Genomic DNA, 27,359 nt, shown 5'->3' on the forward strand with positions numbered 1-27,359 from the left:
TCCTGATTTGCACTTTTAATGAATGTTTTTATCTTGGGGGACTGGATGATGATGCCAGTAGTTAATGAGCTAATGGTGCCTTTCACTTTGGGGATGCTAGTTCAAAGCCAGTCTCGATTGATGGTGACCAAAGCTGTTGTCCTTTGAAGAATGGTTAGCAATCTGTGTGTTATGACCTATCTTAACCCACTTCTTCATGGGTAGGCACCCACAACATGAGGGTAGGAAAGGGGTAGGTTCCCTAAAAGTTTTCTCTCTATTTGCTGGAATCCTAGTTGGCATTAATTGAATCCCTTGTTGCCAGTAAGAGCAGAGAAGTCAAGGATTGAATGGGTAGGGAGAATGAAAAATCTCAGCCTTTCAAGTGGATCCTACAGCTTAGAGATATTGGTAGGGCAGTGTGAAATAAGCTTGCTTGGCACCAAACCTGCTCTGGATACATTAATATCTTCATGGGCTAGAGCTGTCAATCTGACATCTTTCATGAGTACCAAATTGACTTTTTTAAACAATATACATAAATATGTTTCCTCCAAAAAAAATTACTCTTTACAGTACAGTCTCATCTTAGCACAGGTCTCCTGGGAGCTGTACTTCTGCAGGTTGGGGTTAACTCCAACGAAGTGCTTAGCTGAGTCGCTGATTGCCCTCAATTTCCATTGAAACGAGGAGGCTATCAGCACCTGTGCGTGATCAGTCCTTCACACAGAAATAGTCTGCTAAGTGTTTAGTTTAATGCCATATACCATTTAGCTTTTTAAAGAAAGCTAAATGTTATCGGATTTGAAAAAAAAAATTCTGACTTTAGCAGTCTCCACCGCCCCCAATTTATAGGCTTAGTGAACTCAAGTGCTTTGAGAGCCCTTGCAGATTTTTTCCATCATTAATTTAATGCTGTGAAGTGAAAGCTATAAATCAGGGTTTCTCAAACTATATATGGTAGTCACACAAATGGGACTTCATCTCACCTCATAAATTGGGAGTAACTCAAAGGATCTAATAACAAAAAAAGTACATGAATTAAAACTACCTTTTAAAAATTCATCAGAATGTGAACCAGCCCCAGAGGGCTCCTGTCCCAGAGGGAAAGGAACTCTGTTATCTTGTATATGGTCACCTTGTCTTTTCTTCTTAAATTCCAAAACTCTCCATGTCATTGCAGCTTCCTACCCTGTGTTGTAGCCCAAGAGAAATGCAGCAGGGCAGCTAAATGTTGATCCAATAAAAGTTTGTAGTGTTGGATTTACAACTGGCTTGTTCTCAAAAGGGCAGTTACAAATATGTAACAAGAACAGCATGTGTCACAAACTCTTCTATAAGAGGCCAAGAACTTTACCAACATGAGATGTGCTCCCCTTCTCCTTCTGCCCCACACTCCTGCTCTGCCTGGAGAGCGGAAAATTGAGCACTTTAAAACAGAATAGGAAGTTCAAGTATTTTCCAGACCAAGTGTGATTTGTTGTTTGAATCAGACTTCGGGGAATGTTTTTTGCATTGGATGAAGCCCATAGGCCGCAATCTAGCCAAGCACACACAGATCAGGATCATAATACCGAGACATCCTAGTGGTGGTTGCAATATGCATTATTTAAAAGTAATGTACTCCTTATAGAAGGTGCTGAAGTCCTCTGTTTAGCCACAGACTAATAAGGAATTAACATGGAAAACTTCCTTCATCTGGCCCTCTAGCATATCTCAGCCACATTTTTGAGAAACTATTAGTAGGCATAACAGGGTCATCCAGAGGTATCAGTAATGCAAGTGCTAGTTGCAATATGGGCAATTGGACTGAACTAAGATCATTAAGTCAATACATTCAGGCCACTGAACAGCCATGAAATAGTAATGACTTTGTCACTTTCACCCAAGGGTTGATTTTAACTGGTGACTTAAAGATGAAAGGCTTTTTAGCTTATTTCTAAATCCTTGAGCCATCCATTTCCTAGAGGAGTTGTGTATTTAATCCGCTGTGTGAGCATTATGAGCAATCTACCCCTTTATAATACTATACCTTTTTAAAGTGTGGTGGATAGAATCTCTTTCATTTCAACAGCATCAACTTTGGTCCATATGTTTTTCATTCATATATAGTGGGATGAATACTCTCTTCTTCCCATTTCTTTGCCATTGAATTTGGGGATTAATGAATATACGTTATGACCATGGAGACTTTGCTCTCTTGTTGAGAATACCCTCTGAGTATTTCCCATGCTTTGAAACCAATTCTTATTTAAGGATTACTGTATTTTGGTATCTGGAGAGCCTGATCCCTGACATTAAGGTGGTACAGTAGCTTTAGTGAAATTAGTTGACGTATTACTATAGTTGCGGTAATAAAACACTTTGTGTTGGTTGCATTTGCAAGAAAGGAAACATTGATATCTGGAGGCTTGTTTTAAAGAAGTGTCCAAAGGCATTTCTTTCTGCCAAAAAGAAGTTTTCAAGAGACAGAGGTTTGTGCTGATAGGAGTTTATATGACTGTTTTAGAAAGAATTTAGAAATGAGGCTAAGCTGAACACTTATAATAAGCAAGGAAAAATTTAGGGCATATAGTACAGAACGTAATAGGATAGTCTGCTGCACTGCTCAGATATTCTTCAGTACTTGAACTGCTGGTGTTTCATCATGAAGGGAAAAACATACTATATGGAAATGTTTCTGTTGCTAGTATGGCACCAACAGTGTGCCAGGTGCCTTTACAGACTGGTAGAACACATGGTCTTGCCCTGAAGGGTTTACAATCTAGAAAGACCACTTACAGATGAAGGCTGGGTGATGGGCTGGGATGCAACAAAAGTCAGGGGTCTAGGTTTTAAATGTGGGGAGTGGGTGGATGACCAGCTTTGTGCCCCTCAAACAGGAAGCACGCAAAAGATAAGAGTTAGGGAACTGATTCCAGGGGTGGCTGCTAATGCCGAATCTATACTGTCACAGGGGTCGTGGTGGGCTGCCCTGGATCAATGTGAAGACACAAAGCTTCTTCCTGGAAGTCCTTGTGTCTCTACTGAGATCCACTCTCTTTGGGAGCTAGAGCCCCTGTTTTGTGTTGACAACCCATTCACACCTACCTCAAAAGAAGAATTTGGAGAAAACTCCCTCAGGTCCCAATGGGTTTTGCCACATTGGAGGGCCAGCTTGGCCCTGGGTAATTCAACTATAATGTTTAGAAAATGTCTTGTTAGTTGCACAGTTTTTTGCATGGATTTTTTTTAAACAAATATTTTTGCTCATGCATTGTATTAAGAGCTCTTTGAGGAGGGAATAGAAGAATATCAAATTTCTCTCTCTCTCAGCCTGTATCCCTTTTACTCTGCCTCTAGCACATCCACAGATGTTGCCTGCTGATATATTATTGTAACCCTTACATAGTCATGTACTCTCATTTGTATGTACAGATTGCCATCAGCCTTAATATAATCTGTTGTGCCTTCCCACGAACGTCCCTTGTTAATATACTTTATAACCTTCTTACCAGTCCACATCAAATGAACCTCCATAATGGTGACAATTCTGCCCGCTTTCATTCCCTAAATAACATATTTGCAGAGCAAACTGGCTATTAGTACAACTTTTATTTATTAAAGTATTTGACTAGTTACGCACTTTCCAACAGAATCAAAAACATACAAAATATTGGTCACTAAAACTGACTCAAACAATTGGCAGTGTCCTAACTCTCAGCGGGGACTCACCTGCTGTAATAATAAATAAACTGACTACATGTTATATTTTGATTGAGGAGAGAAGACTTCAGTGTGACCTGAAGCTCATCAATGTCAGGGTTTCTCTGACCATCATAGGGAATGAATTTCAAACTCAAAGAAAGCTACTAAGAATGCTCTAAAAAAGAAAAGGAGTACTTGTGGCACCTTAGAGACTAACAAATTTATTTGAGCATAAGCTTTTGTGAGCTACAGCTCATGATGAAGTGAACTGTAGCTCACAAAAGCTTATGCTCAAATAAATTTGTTAGTCGCTAAGGTGCCACAAGTACTCCTTTTCTTTTTGTGAATACAGACTAACACGGCTGCTACTCTGAAACCTAAGAATGCTCTGTTGCTGATCCTGAGCAATTGCCTTCCAGGCATTTTCTTCTTTAGATGTGATTTAAGGTGGAATCTGCGCTTTCTCCTCTTTGTCCCCCCCCCTTTTCTTTTTCTTTTTCGTCATCCACCTCTGGGACTTTAGAATCACAGATGATCCTGTGAAGGGTGCCTATAAGCTGTGGCCCAACTGTACTGGAGTATATTTTGATGGGCTCAGATTTGAGGATGTATTTCCTCAGTTTTGATTTTAGGTCTGGTTTAGGCTCCAATCTAGCAAAGCACTTTATGCACATGAATTGAACATGGAACTACGCAAGTGCTTAAAGTTAAGCATGTACATAAGTGTGTTGCTGTGTCATGGTCTTAGTGGTGTCAGGATCTTAGAGGAGAGTTTTGTTCAACCAAAGTATCCAATTTTTAGTTTTTCATTCTACTCTGACATTTCTTCCTTAGGGCCCATTGTTGTTTGTTATTTAATTTTATATCCCCCAAGTGTGCTTGACTGACAAAAGGGAAGAGACAGTCTCTGCTCTGAAGGACTTCTAATCCAAAGAGAAATCATGTAGACAAAGGAATAGGAACAGGAAAAGGAAGCAACAATCACTACCAGGTGACAGAGCCATGAAGTTAGGCATTTATCATGTTAGTTGTGTAATATGTGTGTATTCCTCTCTTTCTGGGTCTCTCTCTCAGCTACAGTCTTACGTTCAAACTACTTGGAGTGGAGGTCGGGGTTAATAAGGCTGGTGTTTGGAGGAGCTATTCTGTTATTTAAAAGTCTTCTGTGGAATTCTCCAAAATCAGCAATAATCTTGAGGTTAAAAAAAAGATATTTTCCTATCCAATTTTTTTTTAATATTATAGACTACTTGCCTACTTGTTTTTTCCCTCTCCAAATCAGGGGTAAGGTCTCAGCCTAACATTTAATTTCTTTTTTTTTAAACCACATCTGTAGACTTGGTAGCAGGAACTTACGTGTTTTTCTTTCTTTAGTGAAGGGAAGTCAGAAGTGTGAACTGAATTGCCGAGCAATAGGCTACCGGTTCTATGTGAGACAAGCTGAAAAAGTAATAGACGGCACGCCATGTGATCAAAATGGAACTTCAGTCTGTGTTTCTGGGCAATGCAAGGTAAGGCCAGCATCTTAATGCGTGAATTTTAGCAATTCATCTTGGAGTGTCTCTTATGTGTTATGCAAGTTCCAATAATGATTGATGCAATCTGATTTGTGAAAGTTCGATGTCTTGGTAACTTGACATGTACCTTATATTTTTCATAGATATGAAAAATATGTGCCCTCATCATACTTTAATTATATGTAAAACTGTAAAAATAGTGACTGAGAGAATTTTGAAAGGTTGTGTGGAAGTTTCTGACCAGAATTAAGATGGCTTTCAGTGAACTTCTTCATATATTTAGCTTCTTGCGAAAGAGGTGTTTATCCCTATGTCAAATTAAACTCCCCAGTAATTTATTAAGCAAAACAATGGAAGTAAAAATAAAAGTAAGAAAGCAACTTGGCTTTAGCTTTGGAATGTAGATCTCTCTCTTCTTTCTCAGCTGAAACAGATGGTAAGACTTAGTGGTTCACTTTTATTCAATTAAATGTTAAAGTACTTGTCATTTAACCAGCAACACTGTAATTTTTCCCATCAACCCTTATGTGCAGTTAAGAGATGCAAGTTATTCTCCTTATTGGTGATCTAGTGTTCTGTTGGTAGAACACAAATAATTGTCGATTGGATATACAGTCATTTCTTTAGGGTCCAAATGAGGTACTGTGTTGACTTTACACAATCTGATATCTGGATTCTCATCATAAAGGGTAAATGCCCTGCAGCTTCTGTGAGATAATAGCATTCTTATGCAAAATGTGATGTTTATGTTTATTTAAAACCTCTGATGCAATAAGATAAGAAAAATGTGTAAAAAGCTCTTATCTGTTGAATTTGCAAACGAGAGCTTATTTTTCAAGTCTCTGGTATATGGGAAGGGGTTTAGAAATGAAATCTAATAATTGCAAGTAAGTGGCATTCAGTGTTTGACTGTTTCCAGTGTCAGTAGGCAGAAGAAACACTGGGAAGTTTTAACAAGTGGGTGAAATGTGACTTATGAATCCAAATATGAAAAAGGAAAAATTTAGTTGTTGCTTTGCCAGAAGAAATCTCAGAAATTAGAAATCTTTTCTATTAGATTCCTTCTACTTGTACACATCTGGACAATGCAATGCATATGTCTGTATTTGTATTTTTAGCAGTACAAGCAGTCTTAGATTTGAGTTTTCTTTGTAGATGATAGATATGTGTGAAGTTGCTTATCAGTAAAGATCCCTTGATTTAAAACTGATTCATAAGGGCCAGAATTTTTTTTAATTACTATTCTGATTGGTGGCCAATAGTGGAATTGAGATACAGACTTTTTATTGAACCAGCAGCCCTGTTTTCCTGATGCTTTCTGCAAATACAAAATATAGGATGTTGCGTTTATATTTGTAAGTCTAGGGTAAAAAGGAATGATGGCTTCTCAGGGGCCTAATGAGAAATATTGTTCAGAATTTTGCCATCGTGAAGTTTATATGCAGTCTGTTAATTTCCAAACCTTCAGATGAGATGTCAAAAATCTAATACGTGTTCCAAACCCATAGTATAAATATGAAATGGATGCTACCTGGGAGTCTTATGCTTTGTTACTTTATTGTTATTCTGGTCACCTCTGTATTTATTTTTAAAGCTCCTTATTTCAGTAATGTTCAATGAATTGGTATAGCATATCATTCCCAAAAGAACTTAAATGAAACCAATTCTGCCCACTTGTGTAGGTGCTAAAGGCCCTAAAAGCACTCTACACCTGTATACTCTGTGTTGGCTCTCTCCACATCAGAGTAGAGTGAGAGGGTAAGATGAGCTGAGGACATGCATTGTGTCTCCAAATAGGCAGGAGAAGGGACTCAATTGTTTGCAGATACAATGTAGGTTATTTAAACATTAATGTACTCGATTCATAGGGACAGTCTGGCACATGAACATTGAAATTATCGATATTGTGTATGCACAAATGTATAGCTTCAGGAAAGGTTTCCTATTATGGGCTAATAAATCTAATCCATTCAGTAGTGTAATTGTAATCACCGCAATGTGTAACATTTCTACTTGGACAAAAAACCCATCGTCTTTCCTAGATTTAATGTGTGGTGTTAGTGTATCAAAGGGGCAGAATATGTTCTGCTTGCTAGCTTAAATCAAATAAGGTTATGTTTTTACTTAACGTTGAATCCTTCCTTTGTGGTTTTAAATCAGAACTGTAACCTTATAGGATAAAAAAAAAAAAGGGGGGGGGTGGGGGAGATCTGTCATGCAGGTATTTAGAAGTTGACACAATAGATTTGTTTATCATGTATGTGCATTAAGGTGACTTAAAAACACTTATGCTTGATAAACTCTAACAGCTCCTGTCAAGTTAGTGTGCACACAGTAATTAAGTTGATACAGCAATTTGCATTTCCATAGTCCTTTCCATTGAAGGAACTCAGTTTTTGATTAATACTCACAATGTGTGATGTTGTGTATATGCATCCTTGCCTCAGTTTGTATGTGCATTTAGGGGATTTGGCTTAAATTGGGCATGCTTTTCTGCAGTCTGCATGTGCATTTGGAGATATGGCTACAACTTGTTTGATTTGAAGAAAGATTAAATTTAAAACCTATTTAATTAATGGACAAATGTGACTTCTCCTCCTTTGAAATTGTGCAAAATGCTGTTCTTGTATGGAAAAGCTTTCACATCAAGTACTAAATAAGAGAAGCACCAGAAAGAGGATAAGTATTTAGAAATTTGGTCACTCTTTTTAGGGTATTCAGAGGAGCTGGGCTCCTCAGCAAGCAAGCCAGAAACTTTAACCAGGTTCTTTGAATACTAAACTGATCCTGAAAATGTAAGTTTCAGAAAAGAGAACCTATTTTAAATTATCCCTAGTTTAACTATACTCACTAATGAAATCCCTCTTTTTTTTTTTTCCTGTGACTTTCTTCAGACTTCTGGGATTATTCTGTCTGCTCCTGGAGTTTTGTCCGTACTTTAATTTCTTGACCACCTGTTCTGACATGATTCTGATTGCCTTCAGAATTTCTTCTTCCTGCTTTGGTAAATGCATCTCTTAGCCTCATCTGTTCGTACCTTCTTTTGCAAACACTGTGAGGTCAGTAATTCAATACTGGCTCTTAGCCTTCTTTAGCCAGCACGGTAACATGAGGAGTTTGCATAACTATTATGTGACGGGGTAGTTTATAGTTACTATTATTTTCAATGAAACTACTGTATACTGCACAGTACTTTCCACAGAATTTTGTGCAATTTTGCTGTAACTATGGGATGTTCGTAACTCATGTCATAATTGATCACATGTATCAGTTAGCTTAATTTGATGTGCAATTATCTCATTATTCTCCATTTCAATAATTAAAAGATTAGATTGGATAACTTTCATTTCTTCTCTGCTTGAAGTTTTCTACTTTGATTCATTTTTTTTGTTCTTGTTTTTATCCCAATGATTTTGTTGCTAGTTGCAGTAGTGATAAGCGAACCTCAAAAAATCAGGGTTTTCACCTGCTCTCTCCTAATCACTTGGGCCTGCAAAACTGAGCAAGACTTCTCATGAGAACAGGCTTTTGATGCAACCTTTCTGGCACTCCTTGTTAAGACAGAAATGCTGCAAGCACAGTTTTTCATGTAGTATTTTTGCACTTCTTGTCTGTGGTTCTGGATGGGGAAAATGAAGATGTATAACGTTAAAGTTTTTGGTTCAGGTTTTACACAAAGAGTTTAAGACAATTCTATTAAAGTTATCTGAATTCCTTCACCTGTCTATAGCACATGGAATATTTATGTAGTCACTTTCCATTTGTTTGTGGGGGATTCTTCTCTGAAATCATACAAATGTCTTGGGTCAATGCATTAAAAATAGCATTTGTAGGATCTTGCTCTTTCCTCATCAAGTAAGCAAACAAGTCAAGCTTGTCTAGTATTAGTATAATATCCCTAGGCATAAAGAACAGGAGTACTTGTGGGACCTTAGAGACTAACAAATTTATTAGAGCATAAGCTTTCGTGGGCTACAGCCAACTTCATCGGATGCATAGAATGGAACATATAGTAAGAAGATATATATATATATACACACACACACATACAGAGAAGGTGGAAGTTGCCATACAAACTGTAAGAGGCTAATTAATTAAGATGAGATATTATCAGCAGGAGAAAAAAACTTTTGTAGTGATAATCAAGGTGGCCTATTTAGACAGTTGACAAGAAGGTGTGAGGATACTTAACTTAGGGAAATAGGTTCAATATGTGTAATGACCCAGTCACTCCCAGCCTCCATTCAAACCCAAGTTAATGGTATCTAGTTTGCATATTAATTCAAGCTCAGCAGTTTCTCGTTGATGTCTGTTTTTGAAGCTTTTCTGTTGCAAAATTGCAACCCTAAAATCTTTTACTGGGTGGCCAGAGAGGTTGAAGTGTTCTCCTGCCAGTTTTTGAATGTTATGATTCCTGATGTCAGGTTTGTGTCTATTTATTCTTTTGCGCTTTACAAAGCGGTGTGGTCAATGTACATGGCAGAGGGGCATTGCTGGTGCATGATGGCGTGTATCACATTGGTAGATGTGCAGGTGAACGAGCCCCTGATAGCATGGCTGATGTGATTAGGTCCTATGATGGTGTCTCTTGAATAAATATATGGACAGAGTTGGCATTGGGCTTTGTTGCAAAGATAGGTTCCTGGGTTAGTGTTTTTGTTGTGTGGTTGCTGGAGAGTATTTGCTTCATGTTGGGGGGCGGTCTGTAAGCGAGGACTGGCCTGTCTCCCAAGATCTCTGAGAGTGAGGGATCATTTTTCAGGATAGGTTGTAAATCTTTGATGATATGCTGGAGAGGTGTTAGTTGGGGGCTGATGGTGACAGCTAGTGGCGTTCTGTTATTTTCTTTGTTGGGCCTGTCCTGTAGTAGGTGACTTCTGGGTACTCTTCTGGCTCTGTCAATCTGTTTTTTCACTTCAGCAGGTGGGTATTGTAGTTGTAAGAATGCTTGATAGAGATCTTGGAGGTGTTTGTCTTGTCTGAGGGATTGGAGCAAATTCGGTTGTATCATAGAGCTTGCCTGTAGACAGTGGATCGTGTGGTGTGTCCTGGATGGAAGCTGGAGGCATGTAGGTAAGCATAGCAGTCAGTAGGTTTCCAGTATAGGGTGGTGTTTGTGACTATTGCTTGTTAGCACAGTAGTGTCCAGGAAATGGACCGCTTGTGTGGACTGGTCCAGGCTGAGGTTGATGGTGGGATGGAAATTGTTGAAATCATGGTGGAATTCCTCAAGGGCTTCTTTTCCATGGGTCCAGATGATGAAGATGTCATCAGTGTAGCGCAAATACATTAGGGGACGAGAGCTGAGGAAGCATTGTTCTAAGTCAGCCATAAAAATGTTGGCATACTGTGGGGCCATGCGGGTACCCATAGCAGTGCCGCTGGTTTGAAGGTGTACATTGTCCCCAAATGTGAAATAGTTGTGGGTGAGGACAAAGTCACAAAGGTCAGCCACCAGGTTTGCCGTGACATTATTGGGGATACTGTTCCTGATAGCTCGTAGTCCATCTTTGTGTGGAATGTTGGTGTTGAGGGCTTCTACAGCCATAGTGGCCAGGATGGTGTTTTCTGGAAGATCACTGATGGATTGTAGTTTCCTTGGGAAGTCAGCGGTGTCTCGAAGATAGCTGGGAATGTTGCTAGCATAGGGTCTGAGGAGAGAGTCCACATAGCCAGACAATCCTGCTGTCAGTGTGCTAATGCCTGAGATGATGGGGTGTCCAGGATTTCCAGGTTTATGGATCTTGGGAAGCAAATAGAATACTTCTGGTCAGAGTTCTAGTGGTGTGTCTGCACAGATCGGTTCCTGTGCTTTTTCAGGGAGTTTCTTGAGCAGATGGTGTAGTTTCTTTTGGTAATCCTCAGTGGGATCAAAGGATAATGGCCTGTAGAATGTGGAGTTAGAAAGCTGCCTAGCAGCCTCTTGTTCATATTCTAAGTTATTCATGATGACGACAGCACCTCCTTTGTCAGCCTTTTTGATTATGTTGTCAGAGTTGTTCCTGTTGATGGCATTGTGTTCAGCACGGCTGAGGTTATGGGGCAAGTGATGCTGCTTTTCCACAATTTCAGCCCGTGCACGTCGACGGAAGTAATCTATGTAGAAGTCCAGTCTGTTGTTTCGACCTTCAGGAGGAATAGCATAACATAGCAGTGAAGGAATAGGTGGGAACAAACCCTTGCTATCACATTACCTGTCATGGGTACTCCAGATGTGACCAAACAAGCATTGGTGCCCGGAGGAGCTGGAAATTTTCGGTTAAAGATTAAAGCTTCTGTCTTCAAACAAAAGCTGGTTGCATTGCAGGAAACTGCTTCTGAATGGAGCTGAAAGAAAGAAATCTTGCCAATAAAACTGCACAGCTGAATGGAGCCCAAAAATGTTTTCCTTAGGGATCATGACTGTATTTGACTGTACATACCACCCTTTGGGTGGGATGGTATATGTCAGGGTTTTGATAATGGATGCAGGTTGTCAAGTTCAGAACTACACTGAGCCAGTTAGCTAGAAAGGCGTTCAGAGAGTGAGTAATTAGCTTCTTTATGGAACTGTGGCAAAAAACATTTTTCATTTGTAGTTCTGGCACACAGTGGGCCAAATTCTGCCTTTGAGTAGGTGAACGGGGCTCCCACTGGAATCAAGTGGAAACATTTGCAACCTAATATTCACTAATATTGGGGCATAATTCACGCCAAAGTCTTGGTGCAACATAGTTACTAATTTAGGACTAGATTCTTCCACCTCATTAACCATGAAATAACGGGCTAAGATACTACTCAACAAGAATGGTGGCAGAATCTGGCCCTTAGCCTCTTTGCAATTGTACTTTAGTGGGCAAAAACCCGAACACAAGATACAAGCGGACTTGTGTGTCAGATGAACAGCAATATGGAGGTAAGTTTCACTGCATTCTATCTTGAGATGAGCCATTGCAACTTGACTTCTTATAGTAAGATGGGAGAGTAACTAGAGCAGTTTTTTTCCCTTATGTTGACAGCAGGAGGAATGTATTGAATTATATTTTTTTATTAGGTCAGTCACTTTAACCACAGGTTACTGAAAGGCAGTTATTCAAAAACTTGCCCTTAGTTGTAAGAAAGATATTATGGGGGTAGAGAGGAAAGAACTTAAAAACAAATAAAACCTAGGAAGTTGGAAACCGATCTTTAATTTTGACAGCTTTCTTTTTTACTTTACTCTTTCCCATTAGAAATGTTTCCCCTTCAAAGTCAAACAAAAAGGTTCACAGGTTTCTAAAGTTTAACTAAGCCAGCTGAAAAGATTTGAGGATAACTTCTGCTCCTACTTACAACATTATAAATCTGGAATAACTCCCCTGACCTCAGTGTGTTCCTCCAAAATGTTTATGCATTGTTATCAGCTGCTGACAAGCAAGAGATTACACTGATTAAGCCAAATGTTTGCAAATCCAAGTTTTCAGGGGATAAACAGTTCATGCTGTATCTCATGGCCTTTCCCTTTGCTAGCAAGGGAAATCATCACACCCTACCTCGTGTTCTTGTTCTGTTTTCTCCAGCCATCCAAAACATATTTACAAGCAAAGTTCCAACTGGAAGCATTCATGTTTCAATCCTGTGCCGTGCATTAGATACGGATAGTTGATTCATGGCTTCATTTAGAAGAGAAGATTTGCTTTCAAGTGTTTTCCCCAGGAATTGAAATTGGGGGGGGTGTTCAAATTTAAAGGGTGGGGGGTCAGGGCCGAGGAGGGGTGAGACTGTGAGGGTGAAGGTGTCTCTATGGCACCATAGTAAAAACTGAAAAATGTTTCATGACCATTTAATTAGATTTAACTCATATTTTAAAATCATCACAAAAATTAAAGTTGGCTACTCAAGCCTTCTATGAAGCACTACCTCTTCATCCTTCTTGGTTTCTTGTTATAATTTTGCACAACTCTGTTAAGAACTTCTCGAATACAATGTGTTCATCTTTGGTGGCTTCTCGTGTGTCCAGGACTTCCATTCCTTCAATTGATATGCTCATTAGATCATTCACATGATCAGGCAGAAGGCGACTTCTTTCAGAATACAAAATTCTGTTCAATGAGGCAAAAGAACACTCAACTGTAGCTGTTGTGACTGGGAGTAACAAGAGATGAATTCCTACTTCTTTCATCCCAGGAAACATAGCACAAAGATTGGGTCAAGTCACTAATGATGATAAAAAAAGCAGTTGAAGTCAAATCTTGATTCATTCGTCATATGATATTCCACTCTATGTTCAAATTCTCTATTCTGTCCTGAGCACATGGCAGTCCCATTGCTGGTAGTGCCTCACTCCACTCAACTATCGGTGTTTTATAGGACAGGGATCTGTAAAAGCTACGTAGAGGTTGAGTAGAATCTATAAGTCGCTCTTGTAGATTTTTAAGAATCAAGTCTCTGTACTTTTTCAGTTGTCTTAACAAACACTTCTTGTCCTCTTCACTTAAGGATTCAATATAAATGCCTTCATTACTCAACTTCTGGACTGAAGTCTTTGCTTCTTCCAGTACTTTTTCAATGGATAGCTCTCTGATTGATCCAAATGTAGCTTCTATTGCTGGACAAAGGTCTACTACTGTTGTAGCAGATGCCTGAATGGTATTGTTTAATGACCCGTGTGGTTTCAACAGTAGACTTACAAGGGAGAGAATGGCAACAGTCTTCTCTGAACATAGTAGCAAAAGTAATCCACAGCCTCACTACTTAGATCCATCCCATCTTGGTAGATACTTTCCAAAGCCAGTAATAATGGCTGGAGTAATTTTAAGACAACAGCCGAGGATTGCTCATGAGAAAGCCAGAGGGTTTTCCCAGGTTGGACTAATTTGAACTTCAGTCCCAGTGTATCTTCTATATTTTCCAAGCTATTCAGTTTTTGGACTCTTGCAGAAAGAAGAATATAATGAAGACATTAATTGTATAGCTTTTTAAATGTCTTTTGAAGAGTCTGCAGCTCGTACTAGCGCTAGTTGGAGTAGATAACCTCTGCAGTGTGTATAGAAGAGATTAGGATTACACTTTTCTCTGAGCAAAGCTTGTACTCCACCATGTCTTCTAGAGAAGTTTGCAGCTCCATCAAATGCACAAGCAGCCATCTGTTTGCGGTCCAATTGACAAGCATTTAACTCTTCTAAGATGTGTCTTCTATAACTTGAACATCTAGAAATGCGTATACTGGCCTACCACTGACATCTAGATAACATACACAATGACTTAATACTTGATGCCCCTTTGCATCAGTGCATTCATCAGCCCTGTAAGCAAATTTTTTTTGTGGAGAGTTCTTCACTTTTTCAACTGTTGAGTCTTTCACTGTTGCACCACGTGCTTCTAGACAGTCAGTTGAGTTTCTTGAAGAAATATAGTGAGCATTTGCTGGTCTTGTTCAGAACCAGTGTTCAACTTCAGGATGAACAAGTGACAATGCACTTAACATTGGTCTCCAGTTTGTAGGGTGTGGTGTCTCTTGCTTAAATAGAGTATGATGCCACAGCCCTGTTTGTTCGCATGAACTCTGTTGTGTCTCCAGCATTCTTAACAGCCTCATTAACACTCACCAGTGTTGTTCTTGGTCAGTGGAGACTCAGAGTTCAGAGGTGCTTTCACATGAGTTCACCTACCAGGTGGGGGGCAAGAAGGCACCTTGCTTGTTCCTCCAGCTGCTTACTGTACGCTCTGGCCACTGTGTTTGTTGTGCCACCGTTGATTCCATCGCTCTGTTGCCCATGGCCCTACACCGTCACCTTCTGCTGCCACCTGCCACTGTGACCTCTGCTGGTTGGTCTCTTGAGATTCCATGCAGCTCTCAGTGATTTCAGCTGAGCTCTCAGTGCGGGAACCTCGCTGCTAGTGCAGACAAGGCCGTCTCTTCCACAGAAACACTGTCCCACAGCAGGTCTAAGCACTTAGACTCGATTTCAGCTGTAGTGGTCACTTAACAAAACAAAAGACTATCTATGGAGCCTAATCAGCTCTGTCTTTAAACAGTGGAGACGGGCAGGTCTAATAGTACTTATGACTCAGGCAGACCATCAAGCAAAACACCTGTCCCTACCCTCTCTCTTGATGCCCTCAATGAGCACAGGCTAAGTACAGTTCTACTGCCCTTTACTCCTACAATAAGAACAACAATATTTCATTACCTCCCCCGCATTCAAGTGATTTGTAACCCAACCCCAGCCAAAATCTATCACTTGGGCAGCGCAGCTCTGTTTGCTGGATACCTAGGTAGATTAGGTGTGAATGTAAATACAATCTGGTCCTGAAGCCTTTTTTCCCCAGCCCTTAGCTCATTACTAGCTGTCAGGGAGAGCTCATTTAGACTTTGCTTACAAATTATAATTTGAAATTATTAGGTTGGCCAACATCACCAAAATGAATGCACTGACATTGTCATAAAAAAGAACAGCTGTATACGGAAGCTAGTCTATGTTTATACTTTTCAAATCTGTTATACTTTTCCAGATACATGTATTTTATCATACACTGTATATGCTTTTAAAGTGTGTATTAATGTTTCAATTTCAGCTCAAATTTCCAAACAGTCATTAAACAGACAACACTGCAACTAGTAACTAGTTCACAAAACTGGGGGGGGGGGGGGGGAATTCCTGTTTGCTTTAATTTTATAAAAATCATCCGTATGATCTTATTTGGTAACCTACACTCTACCTCCTTACAGAGAGTTTTTGTTTTATTTTAAGACACGGAATGTGGGGCTTTGAGAGTGGCTCTTAGATTTTTTTTTATTGGTAAGTTGTTTTATTTCATTATGTCTGATTTTACAGAGAGTTTTTGTTTTATTTTAAGACACGGAATTTCAAGCATTGACTTTTATTGTCCTCTTTTTCCACTGAGGACCCGCTTCTCATGCTGAGTAGCATTTACTCATGACATTGAAGCTTCTGGGACTACTGGCATGAGTAAGAATTGCAAAATCATGCCCTCAATTTTGAACATATTATAGAGAGAAACCTCACAACCTTTATTGACTTTTCATCCAAAGAGCCGATAGCCCTTAAAAACAGACTAATATTACAGATGGCAAACTGAGACACAACAAAGTAAACATACTTACAGAAAATTACGTATGAGATAGAGCCAAGAATAACAACACCCGTATGATCTTATTTGGTAACCTACACTCTACCTCCTTAATTTTCTTTCCCCCATCTGCTCTGTATCAGTTTGCATGGCTGTGCAGAAGGCTTTCTATTTAACTGGGAAGTGATTCCTACATGTGTATTATCAAGAATCTAGAAAAGGGGTAGCTGTAATATAATTTATGCCTATTATACAATGCTCTGTTTGCTTGCTTTATAGTTATCTGTTTGCTTGCTAAACAAGAACTAGAAGATAATTTTCTGCAGATATGTGACTTCAGTTTTAGGTGGTTTTGCACATTGGGAGGAACCAAAGCCAATGGCTTCAGATAATCCAAGCGCTGGTAATGAACAAATAATACAGTGTCGATTCTTCGACGTTTTACCCCTGCCATGTTCTGATCAACAGGCTGGCTGGTAACTCCAAAGTGGGACCAGGGAAAATCCAATCAGGGAAGATGAAACAATGAACTTTGGAGGGTTTAAAAACCTCAGCCCTAAAGCTGAAGAGACAGAAGCAGGCATTGATTGCTGGTCTTGAAGATTGACCCTTCAATGCCAGAAACAGGGGTGTCTGTGATAAGTTAGATCTACCTAAGATTTAGGTAAGGTGTATATGGCTTTCTTTTTGTCTGAATGCTTTGTTTCTATGGATAAATAAATAGAATCATAGAATATCAGGGTTGGAAGGGACCCCAGAAGGTCATCTAGTCCAACCCCCGAATAATACTTTGTTTTGGAGAAGCTACTCTAAATTGTTGCATTTACCTACTGGTCACAGCTCCCACAGGGATATCTCTTGCAAATGCCAAACCAAACCCAGTTGAGCCATCTGAGGATTCATGGTTGGTGAACAGGGGTGTTGTAGCCAGTGGACCTGTGCTGTGAGTGGGAGAATCTCAGGATTCCACCCTAAGAGGAATAGTGGGCAGGGCCTATCACTTAAAAGGTTGTATTCATTATAATGATAATTCAGTTATGTTTTTTGTGCACAAAGAGCAACCTTATAATTTCAGTGTGGATGACTTTACTTTTCTTCTTTCTTTGGTTTGGTTTGGTTTTAGTTTCCCTTCATTTAAAATTAAAGTATCCTTGAGACAGCATGGTATGTGTATCTCCTATCTTGGATTGAACTAAACACACAATAGTAGCTGCTATTAGTATCCAATAGTCTCCTAGAAATTTAAAGGCATGGCACATAGGAGACAAAAGCATTAGTTACACAGCTACATGCAGCACAATAAATGCTAGAATATTAATATAATCTGTGTGAGAGGTGCTGGGGTAAAGGCAAATAATTTATCCTCTCATATTGCTGAACAATGAATCTTCCATGCGATTAAAGAATGGTGCTAATAGAAACTACAGAGAATCTCATTTAGTTTTCCTCAGCTGGATATGGCACATATCACCTCCGTCATTATGCAAGTAACTGAAGGAGCTATTCATGAAATATTCATCCTGGCTACATTCTTGTGCCCCTTCTGAGGGTAGCTAGTACTGGTGAGTAGTGACACTGGTAGTGGAGATTATATGGGTTTTTTGTTGTCGTTGGTTTTTTAACTTTTATATTCTAGACCATCTCTTGACAATCAGATTTAGTATCAGTAATGAGCAAGTCTATGTGAACATAATTAAACAACTTCCCAGGTTTATGGGAAATTGGGCAGTGTGGGTTTAGCTTTATTTGTAATACCCCATGGAAATTTTGGAGAAAAGAGTAAATTTGAATTCTGCATTTACTGGGCTGGGTGAAAGCCAACTCAACCTCCTTGTATACTTAAGATATTTGAATAAACTATATTTTTAGGGTCGACATTTTTTATAGTTTTTGCATTGAGAGTTTTGTTTAATGTATTTTATTTATTTAAATAAGGTATAAAGGCTTTCATCACTCAGAAGGCATCTGGGTAACGTCTATAAAATACCAAAGTTTAAAAACCATAAATTTGACCCAGTGGTCCAGATATATAGACCTCCAGCACCAGTGTGCTTTCATGCACACAGAGGGGTTGGTGGAAATACAGAAAATAAAATGGGGAGGAATGAAATAATCCAAACGCATTACCCAGTGCTGAAATTTCTGCAGTTTGCCTTCAGTGTTCATAGCATCTTTCTGTGGCCCATGACTGTAATGCTACACCTGTGCTGCTCAGAAAAAGTTTTGAGTAAATTTTAAGAGGGGGAAGCATTTAACTACTGTTTGATAGCTTGTTTGTTTGTTTGTTTGGTCCCAACACCCATTCTCAAAAGGAAATTAAATACAGTTAATCAAGAGGTTGCTATTTTTCATAAATCTGGCATTTTGGAAAACTATGACAGGAATTGCATATGCTCAGCATCTCTCAGAATCGGGCTGTATGGCATTAGCACTGGGTAAAGAGGGTTTGGGGTGGTTTTTGCCACTTTTGAATCTTTCAGGCATTTCCTGCATGGCGATATTTGTACTGCCTGATGAAACGAGGGGGGTTACACACAGAACTCCTATTACACTGTTAGAATTCACAAGCATAAATCACTTGTACAGCCAATGGAGTCTGTTCTACATGGGTCAGATCCTCAGCTGGTGCAAATCAGTGTAATTTCACTGACATCAATGAAGCAATGCCATACTTACACCAATTTAGGATATGGCCCCTAATCTTAATATTAACTCTTTTTTTTTTTCAATGAAGATAACTACCACAAAGAATAGGTGTCATTAAAGTAATACTGGGACTGGAAATAACTTTAGAGATTTTCTGTAAATACTCTTTACACAATTTAAGTTTAAAAAAACAAAAAACAAAAAAAACCCTTCCTCTTCAGTGGATGACTTGTATCGGATGTGTCACAGTTTACCAGGTGCCTTTTAATGCAGTAGGATGTGGTACTGTAGTAAAAGCAAACTTCTTAGATACATCTAGCATTCTCAATTTGCTATCTGAATCTAAACTGAACTGCTAGTGTGGGATAGATTCTTCCGAGCCTGTCTATTTTTAACTGTTTCAAAGCCCCGATTGGGTATTTGAAGGGGATCTTTCAAGGATATTATATTCTATTTCCCTAATCTTAGTATGCAGTGTCACCTAGTGTTTATTACAGGTACTGTAGCTACCATATCCCACCTGTCCCGTTTACAGCTCAGTTCTGCTCCCCCTGAAGTCAGTTACAAAACTCCCATGGATTTCTTTGATTGCAGGATGAGGCTTATGGTAGAGTGAAACTATCTGGGTGAAATCCTGGCTTCATTGACGTCAATGACAGTAGGATTTCACCTTCTGTATTGAAACAAAGTTGGCATATGATATTGTAACTTACATAGCAGATGAGCTGTCTCTCATTTCGTGCCTTCCCTCTTGAGAATAATTTACCTCTTCTTGCGATGAGAAATTTTAAACAATGCAGTCTCAGTCAGGAGCCATTTCCCATTGTATTTGAAATTATTGAGGGAGCCAAGTTTTACCTAACTTAATTGTCTTGCACATTAGGGATTTCTTATCAAAGTGACTTGTGTACATGCGAATCTTTAAAGCAGGAAATATTGCCTGTCTGCTTGGTTTGGGGGTTTTGTTTTTTACATATTTGAAAAGCACTTTGTGCTTTTAAAAACTCTGTAAATATCAATAACATGAGTCTCCATGGATTGTAGAATGAACACAATCATACATCACAGGAATGAAGTAAATTAAGGAACCAATAGATTTGTGTCTTTTTTGCTAAAGAGTGGCTATTTTTCTGAAAGAAGTATTTCCCCCCCTCTTTCTCTCTGACTCTGCGGACACACATGCACAGAGTTCTGTTGGGAAAATGTCTCTTAAAAATGTAAATTATTTTTGGAGTGGATGCTACTTGCATAGTTTGATTAATATGAAGCACCATATTCAATAACACATATATTTACTTTATTAAGCGAGTCTTATCCACTATGATTTGCTTTGCAGTTTTCCTCTTAGCAACATATGAAATGATTCTCTTAATTTTGTCTGTAGATGCCAATGTTGTTCTTACAAGTAGGGATGGGCAAACTGGTTTGGATGAAATCAGAACTGACCTGGAGCCCTACCCCTTGTTGTGGCTAAATAGGTTGGGTTAAACTTTAAAAATACATTTTTGTTACAAAAATATACTTCACAACAGCTGTTAGCTCACTCTGCTCACTCACAGAAAATGTATCTCAAAATGATCAAGCTTATTGAGAATGTGGTTATACACTGCAGTTATTCCTAATTTGCACATTATTTTGTGCTGCTATGGATTTTATGGAAAAATAATTTAGAAGAATGGCTGAATACACTGTCTAAAGAGCCAGTTTACATGGTCTGTATCACCATCTTCTGGACACTTTTTGTTTCTTTAGTATAACAAGAATAAATTCCTATTTCAGATAACACGATTTGTTCTGATAACATTTGTGGTCTGTATTTTGTGTTTGATTGCTTCCTTTTTGCTCTTTGTAATAGTTGAAGCTAAATAGGGGAAAATGCATTCATAAACTTGAGTAAGAAAAAGGAATGGGTTGTAAAGGCAGCAAATTACAAATAGAGAGATGATGGTTCAATGTCAATGAAAATCATATTCCTATAGAGTAACACATTTCTTGCCAATTCAGGATTAAAAGTGTGCTACAGCTCTGGTCAATGTTGATTTACTGAAATTCATTTAAATGGAGTTTTTTCTCCCAATATCTACTCTATTGAAAATCCACTCAATTAGATAAAACAGCAATTAGCTGCTCTTATTTAGAGGGCCCCATGTGATCAGATAATCATTGTAGAAGGGAGAAAAGTAATACTTACGCCACCAATTGTTTTAAATTCTGCTGTAGACTCTTCACATCTCATTGCAATTAAGACAAAAATGATAATTTCAGAAGAGTGAAGTGCTGGGTACGTGATCTTGTACGTACGGGGGCAAACTTGATCTAAGGCTTTTCTAATATTGTGTATCTTTGAGCAGACTCCATATTTTCTATGGCTGGGGTGTGTGAAGAAGTTATATTTATTCAGCTAGACTTTCTTGTTCTGAGATCACTGTTGCCATTTTATGAGTGTCACGGTTACAGGGCTAGCTGCACTTCTGTCCCCTCCCTCTGAGTGCAGGTGTCAGGCCTCATACTTTTACATCCCTGGGGTGAAATCCATATGGTTTTTCTCACTCTTAGGCTGGGCGCTGGGCTACAGTACCCTGTACATCAATCATACTACCCCAGCAATGGTCTGGAATCTGAAACCAGTGGTGAATTCAGTGACTTCTTAAACCAAAGTATTATTTAACCTTAACAGTAGAAATGTAGCATAACGTGAAGCGGGAGGAAGGATTTTAGAACAGGGTCTATATAAATGTCTGTGTTTTACCTAAAGCCCTACTATCTAGGCTGACCTAGGTGACCCAGGCTGGCCTAGGCTTTTCAGACATCCCCAGCAATGTCTGTGTGTGTCACTCTCAGAACAGCATTTCAGCAGCAACTTCCTGACCTCTGGACAAAGTATGTCATTTTAACTGCTTATACTCTCTTTGATCTGCTGGCCCCCAGCACTGGCAAAATAAGCTTTGGAATATGGCTGGTGCTTTGAGAAAGGCTCATCACAATTAATAGTTCAAGTATTGTCTGAAGTGTTTATGGGGAGGTAGTTTGTATCAATATATTTTGTTTCCTGGATGTTTTTTCCGACAGCCTAATGCTAAACTACACCATTGTATTCATACAGTAAGCATCCCAGTAGCCACACCACATACAATATTAACAAATTATTACAGAGCTGCCCCACATCCATCACAATTATCATGTGCTTCCTGGGCTGGACTCTGAATTCCAAATGAAACCAGCCTCTTTCACAAGCACTTTAGTCATTTTAAAAAGGACCCTGGAAAAAATAGGAAAGATTGTTTGTTTGCTTTTTTTCAGCCTACCCAAAAGCAGGAAGTACCAGAAATCTCCCAAAAAAGTTATATTGTTTATTTTCTGACCTTGTGGGTTTTGTGTGTGTGGTCGTGCCTATTTGAATAGGGTACTTCCTGGTGAGTTTTGGGGAAGATCTCACCTTTTGGGTGGTCATTTCATTAAACTTCGCCTCACTACTGTTGATAGTTGTTATGGCAAATGCTGAATAGCTGTGCATTGCTAATACATGTACACCAAAATACAGGTCTAGAAATAGTTTGTCAATATAATCTTTTATATTTATGTCTTTTTTGCTATACCTTGCCCTCAGGTGTCCTAAACCTCCATAAAAGTAAGTTTCAATGACTGAAATATCCCTGGATTAAGGACAAATCTGTCTTTCTCCAGCATCTCCTCTAGCCATAAGGGTCATTTGATTCTAATGCCAGGAGATCCCTTTAGCTTCACATCAATATCAGCCTTTCTTGTGTTGTTTTTTTTCAGTCAGGAAAGTGAGCTTCAAAGACTTTTAAAAGTATGAAAGAAGAGTGTAAATGGAATTCTGAAGGGGTTTTTAATCACTAAGAGAAGAAAATCTGAGGAAAGATTTTATTATAAAGAATTTATAGTACAGGCCATCACTTTGATCTTATTTTTGTACCGTTAGAGGAAGTTTTGTATGTTAAATTCTAGACCATTTACAGTACTGTAGATATTTCCCACTCATGACAAATAAGTGGGAGAGGGCATGTGAACAGTGGAGCAATGTAGTTTTGAAAAGAGCAAAATGGTTATTCCAAAGCTGTAAAGCAAATGACAAAGCAGTTGATTTTGCAGACAAACTAGTAGCCACAAAGTGGCGCACTTTACAAGAGGACATCCCAGCACTGCACATGAAGACTGGACTGAGATAGAAATTATCTCGCTCCCCTGATGTTGCGCTAGACAGCAGTTAAAAAGCTCTTTCCTTTCTCTTCTCATCTATGGTGTCTAATTTTCTCATTTGAGTGCTAGTTGATATTTCACCCTCCAGGTAACTTCTTGTAATATCTGAATCGGGGAATATCAAAGCAGTTCCATGATGCAGTCAGTAAGTAGCTTTAGTTTTGTAAAGAAAGGACCCTCAGTCAAGCTGTAGACATTTTATTTTACAACCTTTCAAAGATATAATTTATACTGAGGAAAGCACGTATCAAATACTGAAATCCAAGCAGACTTTACAGGGTAGAGATTCAGTCAGCCTTATGAAATGTGGTCCATTCTTCTGCAGCTCTAGCATACAAAAGTGTGGTTAGGTAAGGAGCTCCCATGGCGACCTAGACGCCAGTGTCAAGTTAGCAAAACTATGGACCACACCATAAATATATATTAGGAAATTCTAAAGATTATGTATATAAATCAGAGCCTGAAAACATAACAGTGGGAATTGTGCAGTTTCCAGGTGTTAGGGCTTTTCTCATAACTCACAAGTGGTGGAAGGTAGAGATTGGAAAGGTTAAGAAAGGTCATTCCCTGGTGGGAAAACCTATTTCTCATAGGGATGTCCCCTTAATTATATACTGCTTATTCTACTTCCAGTATTGACGATTATTACATTTCTAATATTAAGGGCCATACTTTATGTCCCTTCCCCCTACCCTGTGTCTGTCTTGTCTGTATAGATTGAAAGTGCTTTGGGGCAGAGACTCTGTGCATATACAGTACCAGGAACAATGGAGCTCCATTTTAAACATAATAAACATGATTAATAGCACTACCATAATAAAAATGACTAATAGTAATAATAACAGTGTGTGGTTGTCCCTTGCATTAGTGTGTAAGGGGGAAGGGCATGTGGATCAATGGGCTTATTTTGTCAAGGTTCCTTCCCCACTCTGAACTCTAGGGTACAGATGTGGGGACCTGCATGAAAAACCCCCCTAAGCTTATTTTTACCAGCTTAGGTTAAAACTTCCCCAAGGTACAAACTATTTTACCTTTTGCCCTTGGACTTTATTGCTGCCACCACCAAGAGTCTAACACATATATAACAGGGAAAGAGCCCGCTTGGAAACGTCTTTCTACCCCCCCCCCCAAATCCTCCCAAATCCTACACCCCCCTTCCTGGGGAAGGCTTGATAAAAATCCTCACCAATTTGCGTAGGTGAACACAGACCCAAACCCTTGGATCTTAAGAACAATGACAAAGCAATCAGGTTCTTAAAAGAAGAATTTTAATTGAAGAAAAAGTGTAAAAGAATCACCTCTGTAAAATCAGGATGGTAAATACCTTACAGGGTAATCAGATTCAAAACATAGAGAATCCCTCTAGGCAAAACCTTAAGTTACAAAAAGACACAAAAACAGGAATATACATTCCATTCAGCACAGCTTATTTTGTCAGCCATTTAAACAAAACAGAATCTAATGCATATCTAGCTAGATTACTTACTAAGTTCTAAGACTCATGCATGCTCAAATCTCAGTGAGATACCAAGTAAGGAATTGACTGTATTGACTGACGGCAGGATGAGACAGAAATTTGTGGTGGTCTTCAGCATACTCAAAGCACAGCAGAGCATGCCGCCTTACTAACTCTCCCAGTAGGCTCGTGTACTGCACCTCAAAACATTCCTTTTCTGTTCCTGGCAAAAGCATCACACAGACGGAAAGAACCTTTGTTTCTCCCCCCTACTCCAGCTTTGAAAGTATCTTGTCTCCTCATTGGTCATTTTGGTCAGGTGCCAGCGAGGTTATCCTAGCTTCTTAACCCTTTACAGGTGAAAGGGTTTTTCCTCTGGCCAGGAGGGATTTTAAAGGTGTTTACCCTTCCCTTTATATTTATGACAAGTGTGTAAGGGGGAAGGGCATGTGGACCAATGGGCTTATTCCCTGTTTGAACCCAGTCAAATGGCCACCTGACCATGGCCATCTGCTTCTCTTATTCCATGTTCATTCTCATTCTATCTGAGTGCATCTGAAGAGTTGGCACAGTGGGGGCACTTTTGCCAACACGCAGGGAGCTTTTGTAAAGGTTTGTGTCTGAGGTACAATAGCTCTTGGATCGCCCTGTGGGGTCACAGTAGTTCTGCACCACCCTAAACACAGGCTTGTGCCTTAATTTGCAGTGGTTCCAATTAAACACAATTAAACACAATTTGCAGTGTTTAATTGGAACCACACAGACAGTGTGGGTCTGAGGTTTGGAACTTTGTTTGCTTTTGAGGAGGGGCAGATCTAATGGAGTGTGTGTACAGGTATTTGACCCCATTCTAAAAGCTAGTCTTGGAATATGCTATTATTAAAATTATCTTAAAAACTAGAATGGCATAGAGCTATATGTTACTGGTAGCTTTTGTCAGGATAGGACCACGCACACAGAGATGTGCATCCTGGACGTGAAGAAATAGGTTACTGTTGATATATTGAATAGCTTTTAAGAATTAAACAAAAGTGGCTTGATTGAAACATTCAGAAATTGTCTGTTTTGGGGTTTAAGTGTCCACCATGACCAAGCATAACATGCTGTAAACCTGAAAGCTTAACACTGAATTTTTGTGGTGTACATTGTTTTCTTCATATAAAAAAGTAGGATTCCTTCACTATAAAATAAGCAGAACAACTTCAGCTCACTTGCTGTTTTCATACCTCATTTTGACTGAGATTTTGCTGTTCTTGGAGACTATTAGGAATGGTTATATTTACCGGCAAAAAGTTAGAGCTCCTAAATATGCAACAAAAATAATCCAGTGTGTACAAAACTAAAGAGAATTAAAATATATTTAACTATGGTAGAATGTGTTCTCTCACTGTGCTTTCTGCATACACTGCTTTGTTTCCTTGGCTCCTGGAAATATGACTCTCCATTGTTTCTCCCCATAACGACTTGCTAATGCCAGGCATTGCATTGGGAAACACCTGCCTGGCATTAATAAGGTGTTAATGGAAGAAACAGGTTCCTGGGAACTAAGAACCGCCCGCCCCCTTGACTCTTGGTATAGTTTCATGTTAACAGTGTTTTCCAAAGACAGTGAGCCTCTGTTATATTGTAGATAGGTTCCTTCTGTTGGGATTTCCCTGTCCAAGAAGACTTCGCTCACAATCAGTGTCTTTCAGCTTGTCTTTTGCCTTCTCGTAAGTGTAGAACAATATCATCTTATTGTTGGGATATTATCTTCAGCCATGCCCTAATTTAAGTTTCTTCTGGAATATGATACACAGCATGTAAAACTACTGCATGTAAAAGATACTGCAAGGCCTCCCTCTGTTCAGTATCAGTTTAGCAGCTTTGAACTGAACTGAAACTGATGCAAAGCCTGATGATAGGAAATACCTGAACATCTAAAGTATGCCAACAGATCAGGTAACCCAAGGAAGATGAGTATGCCCTAGACTCAAACTCCTGTGCCCTTTGTCCTGCACCCTGTTGACCTGGGGGCGGAGGTGTGGTTCAGAGGACAGGATGAGGTTCTCTGAGTCAGGATACTTGAATTTTTTCTTCACTTCTTTTTGTCTCCATTTCCCCCAAAATGGGGACAATAATGCTTAACTGTCATTTGGGAGGCAATTTGAGACCTAGAGATCAAAAGTTCTATGCAAGAGCTGGGTGCGTTTTTACTATAAATTGGTGAAGGCAGATTTCACGTAACATAGAAATAAACTCAAATTAACCGTACTTTTGAAGATTTATACTTGGAACCTAAATATGTCTAGAAAAATAACCAATCAAACAGAAGAGAAACCCTAGTCTGCAATACCCTAAGCAGATTAAGATACATAAACGATAGTGGTTTTAACAAAAAAAGCTTATTCAGCACTGGACTAATGCATGCCTTTTTGGTCTAGCATAAGTAGCCCTTGAGCTAAATATTCACTGATTATCTGACAGTAATAGTAGTGTCATAAATATAAAGGGAAGGGTAAACCCCTTTGAAATCCCTCCTGGCCAGGGGAAAGCTCCTCTCACCTGTAAAGGGTTAAGAAGCTAAAGGTACCTCGCTGGCACCTGACCAAAATGACCAATGAGGAGACAAGATACTTTCAAAAGCTGGGAGGAGGGAGAGAAACAAAGGGTCTGTGTCTGTCTATATGCTGGTCTTTACTGGGGATAGACCAGGAATGGAGTCTTAGAACTTTTAGTAAGTAATCTAGCTAGGTATGTGTTAGATTATGATTTCTTTAAATGGCTGAGAAAAGAATTGTGCTGAATAGAATAACTATTTC

The 27,359-nt window shown here is 39.2% G+C and overlaps 1 protein-coding gene across 1 annotated transcript in view; it reads left to right on the forward strand.

The window, feature by feature from the left end:
• The window catches only part of THSD4 (thrombospondin type 1 domain containing 4), a 612,634-nt gene that overhangs the window by 230,673 nt on the left and 354,602 nt on the right, over window positions 1-27,359 (forward strand). The window contains exon 7 of the mRNA XM_048867069.2: window positions 5,041-5,177. Within this exon, the coding sequence (XP_048723026.2) occupies window positions 5,041-5,177 (137 nt within the window). The remainder of the gene's footprint in view (window positions 1-5,040; window positions 5,178-27,359) is intronic.

Source organism: Caretta caretta, chromosome 10 (assembly GCF_965140235.1).
Source record: "Caretta caretta isolate rCarCar2 chromosome 10, rCarCar1.hap1, whole genome shotgun sequence".
Classification (NCBI taxonomy): domain Eukaryota; kingdom Metazoa; phylum Chordata; order Testudines; family Cheloniidae; genus Caretta; species Caretta caretta.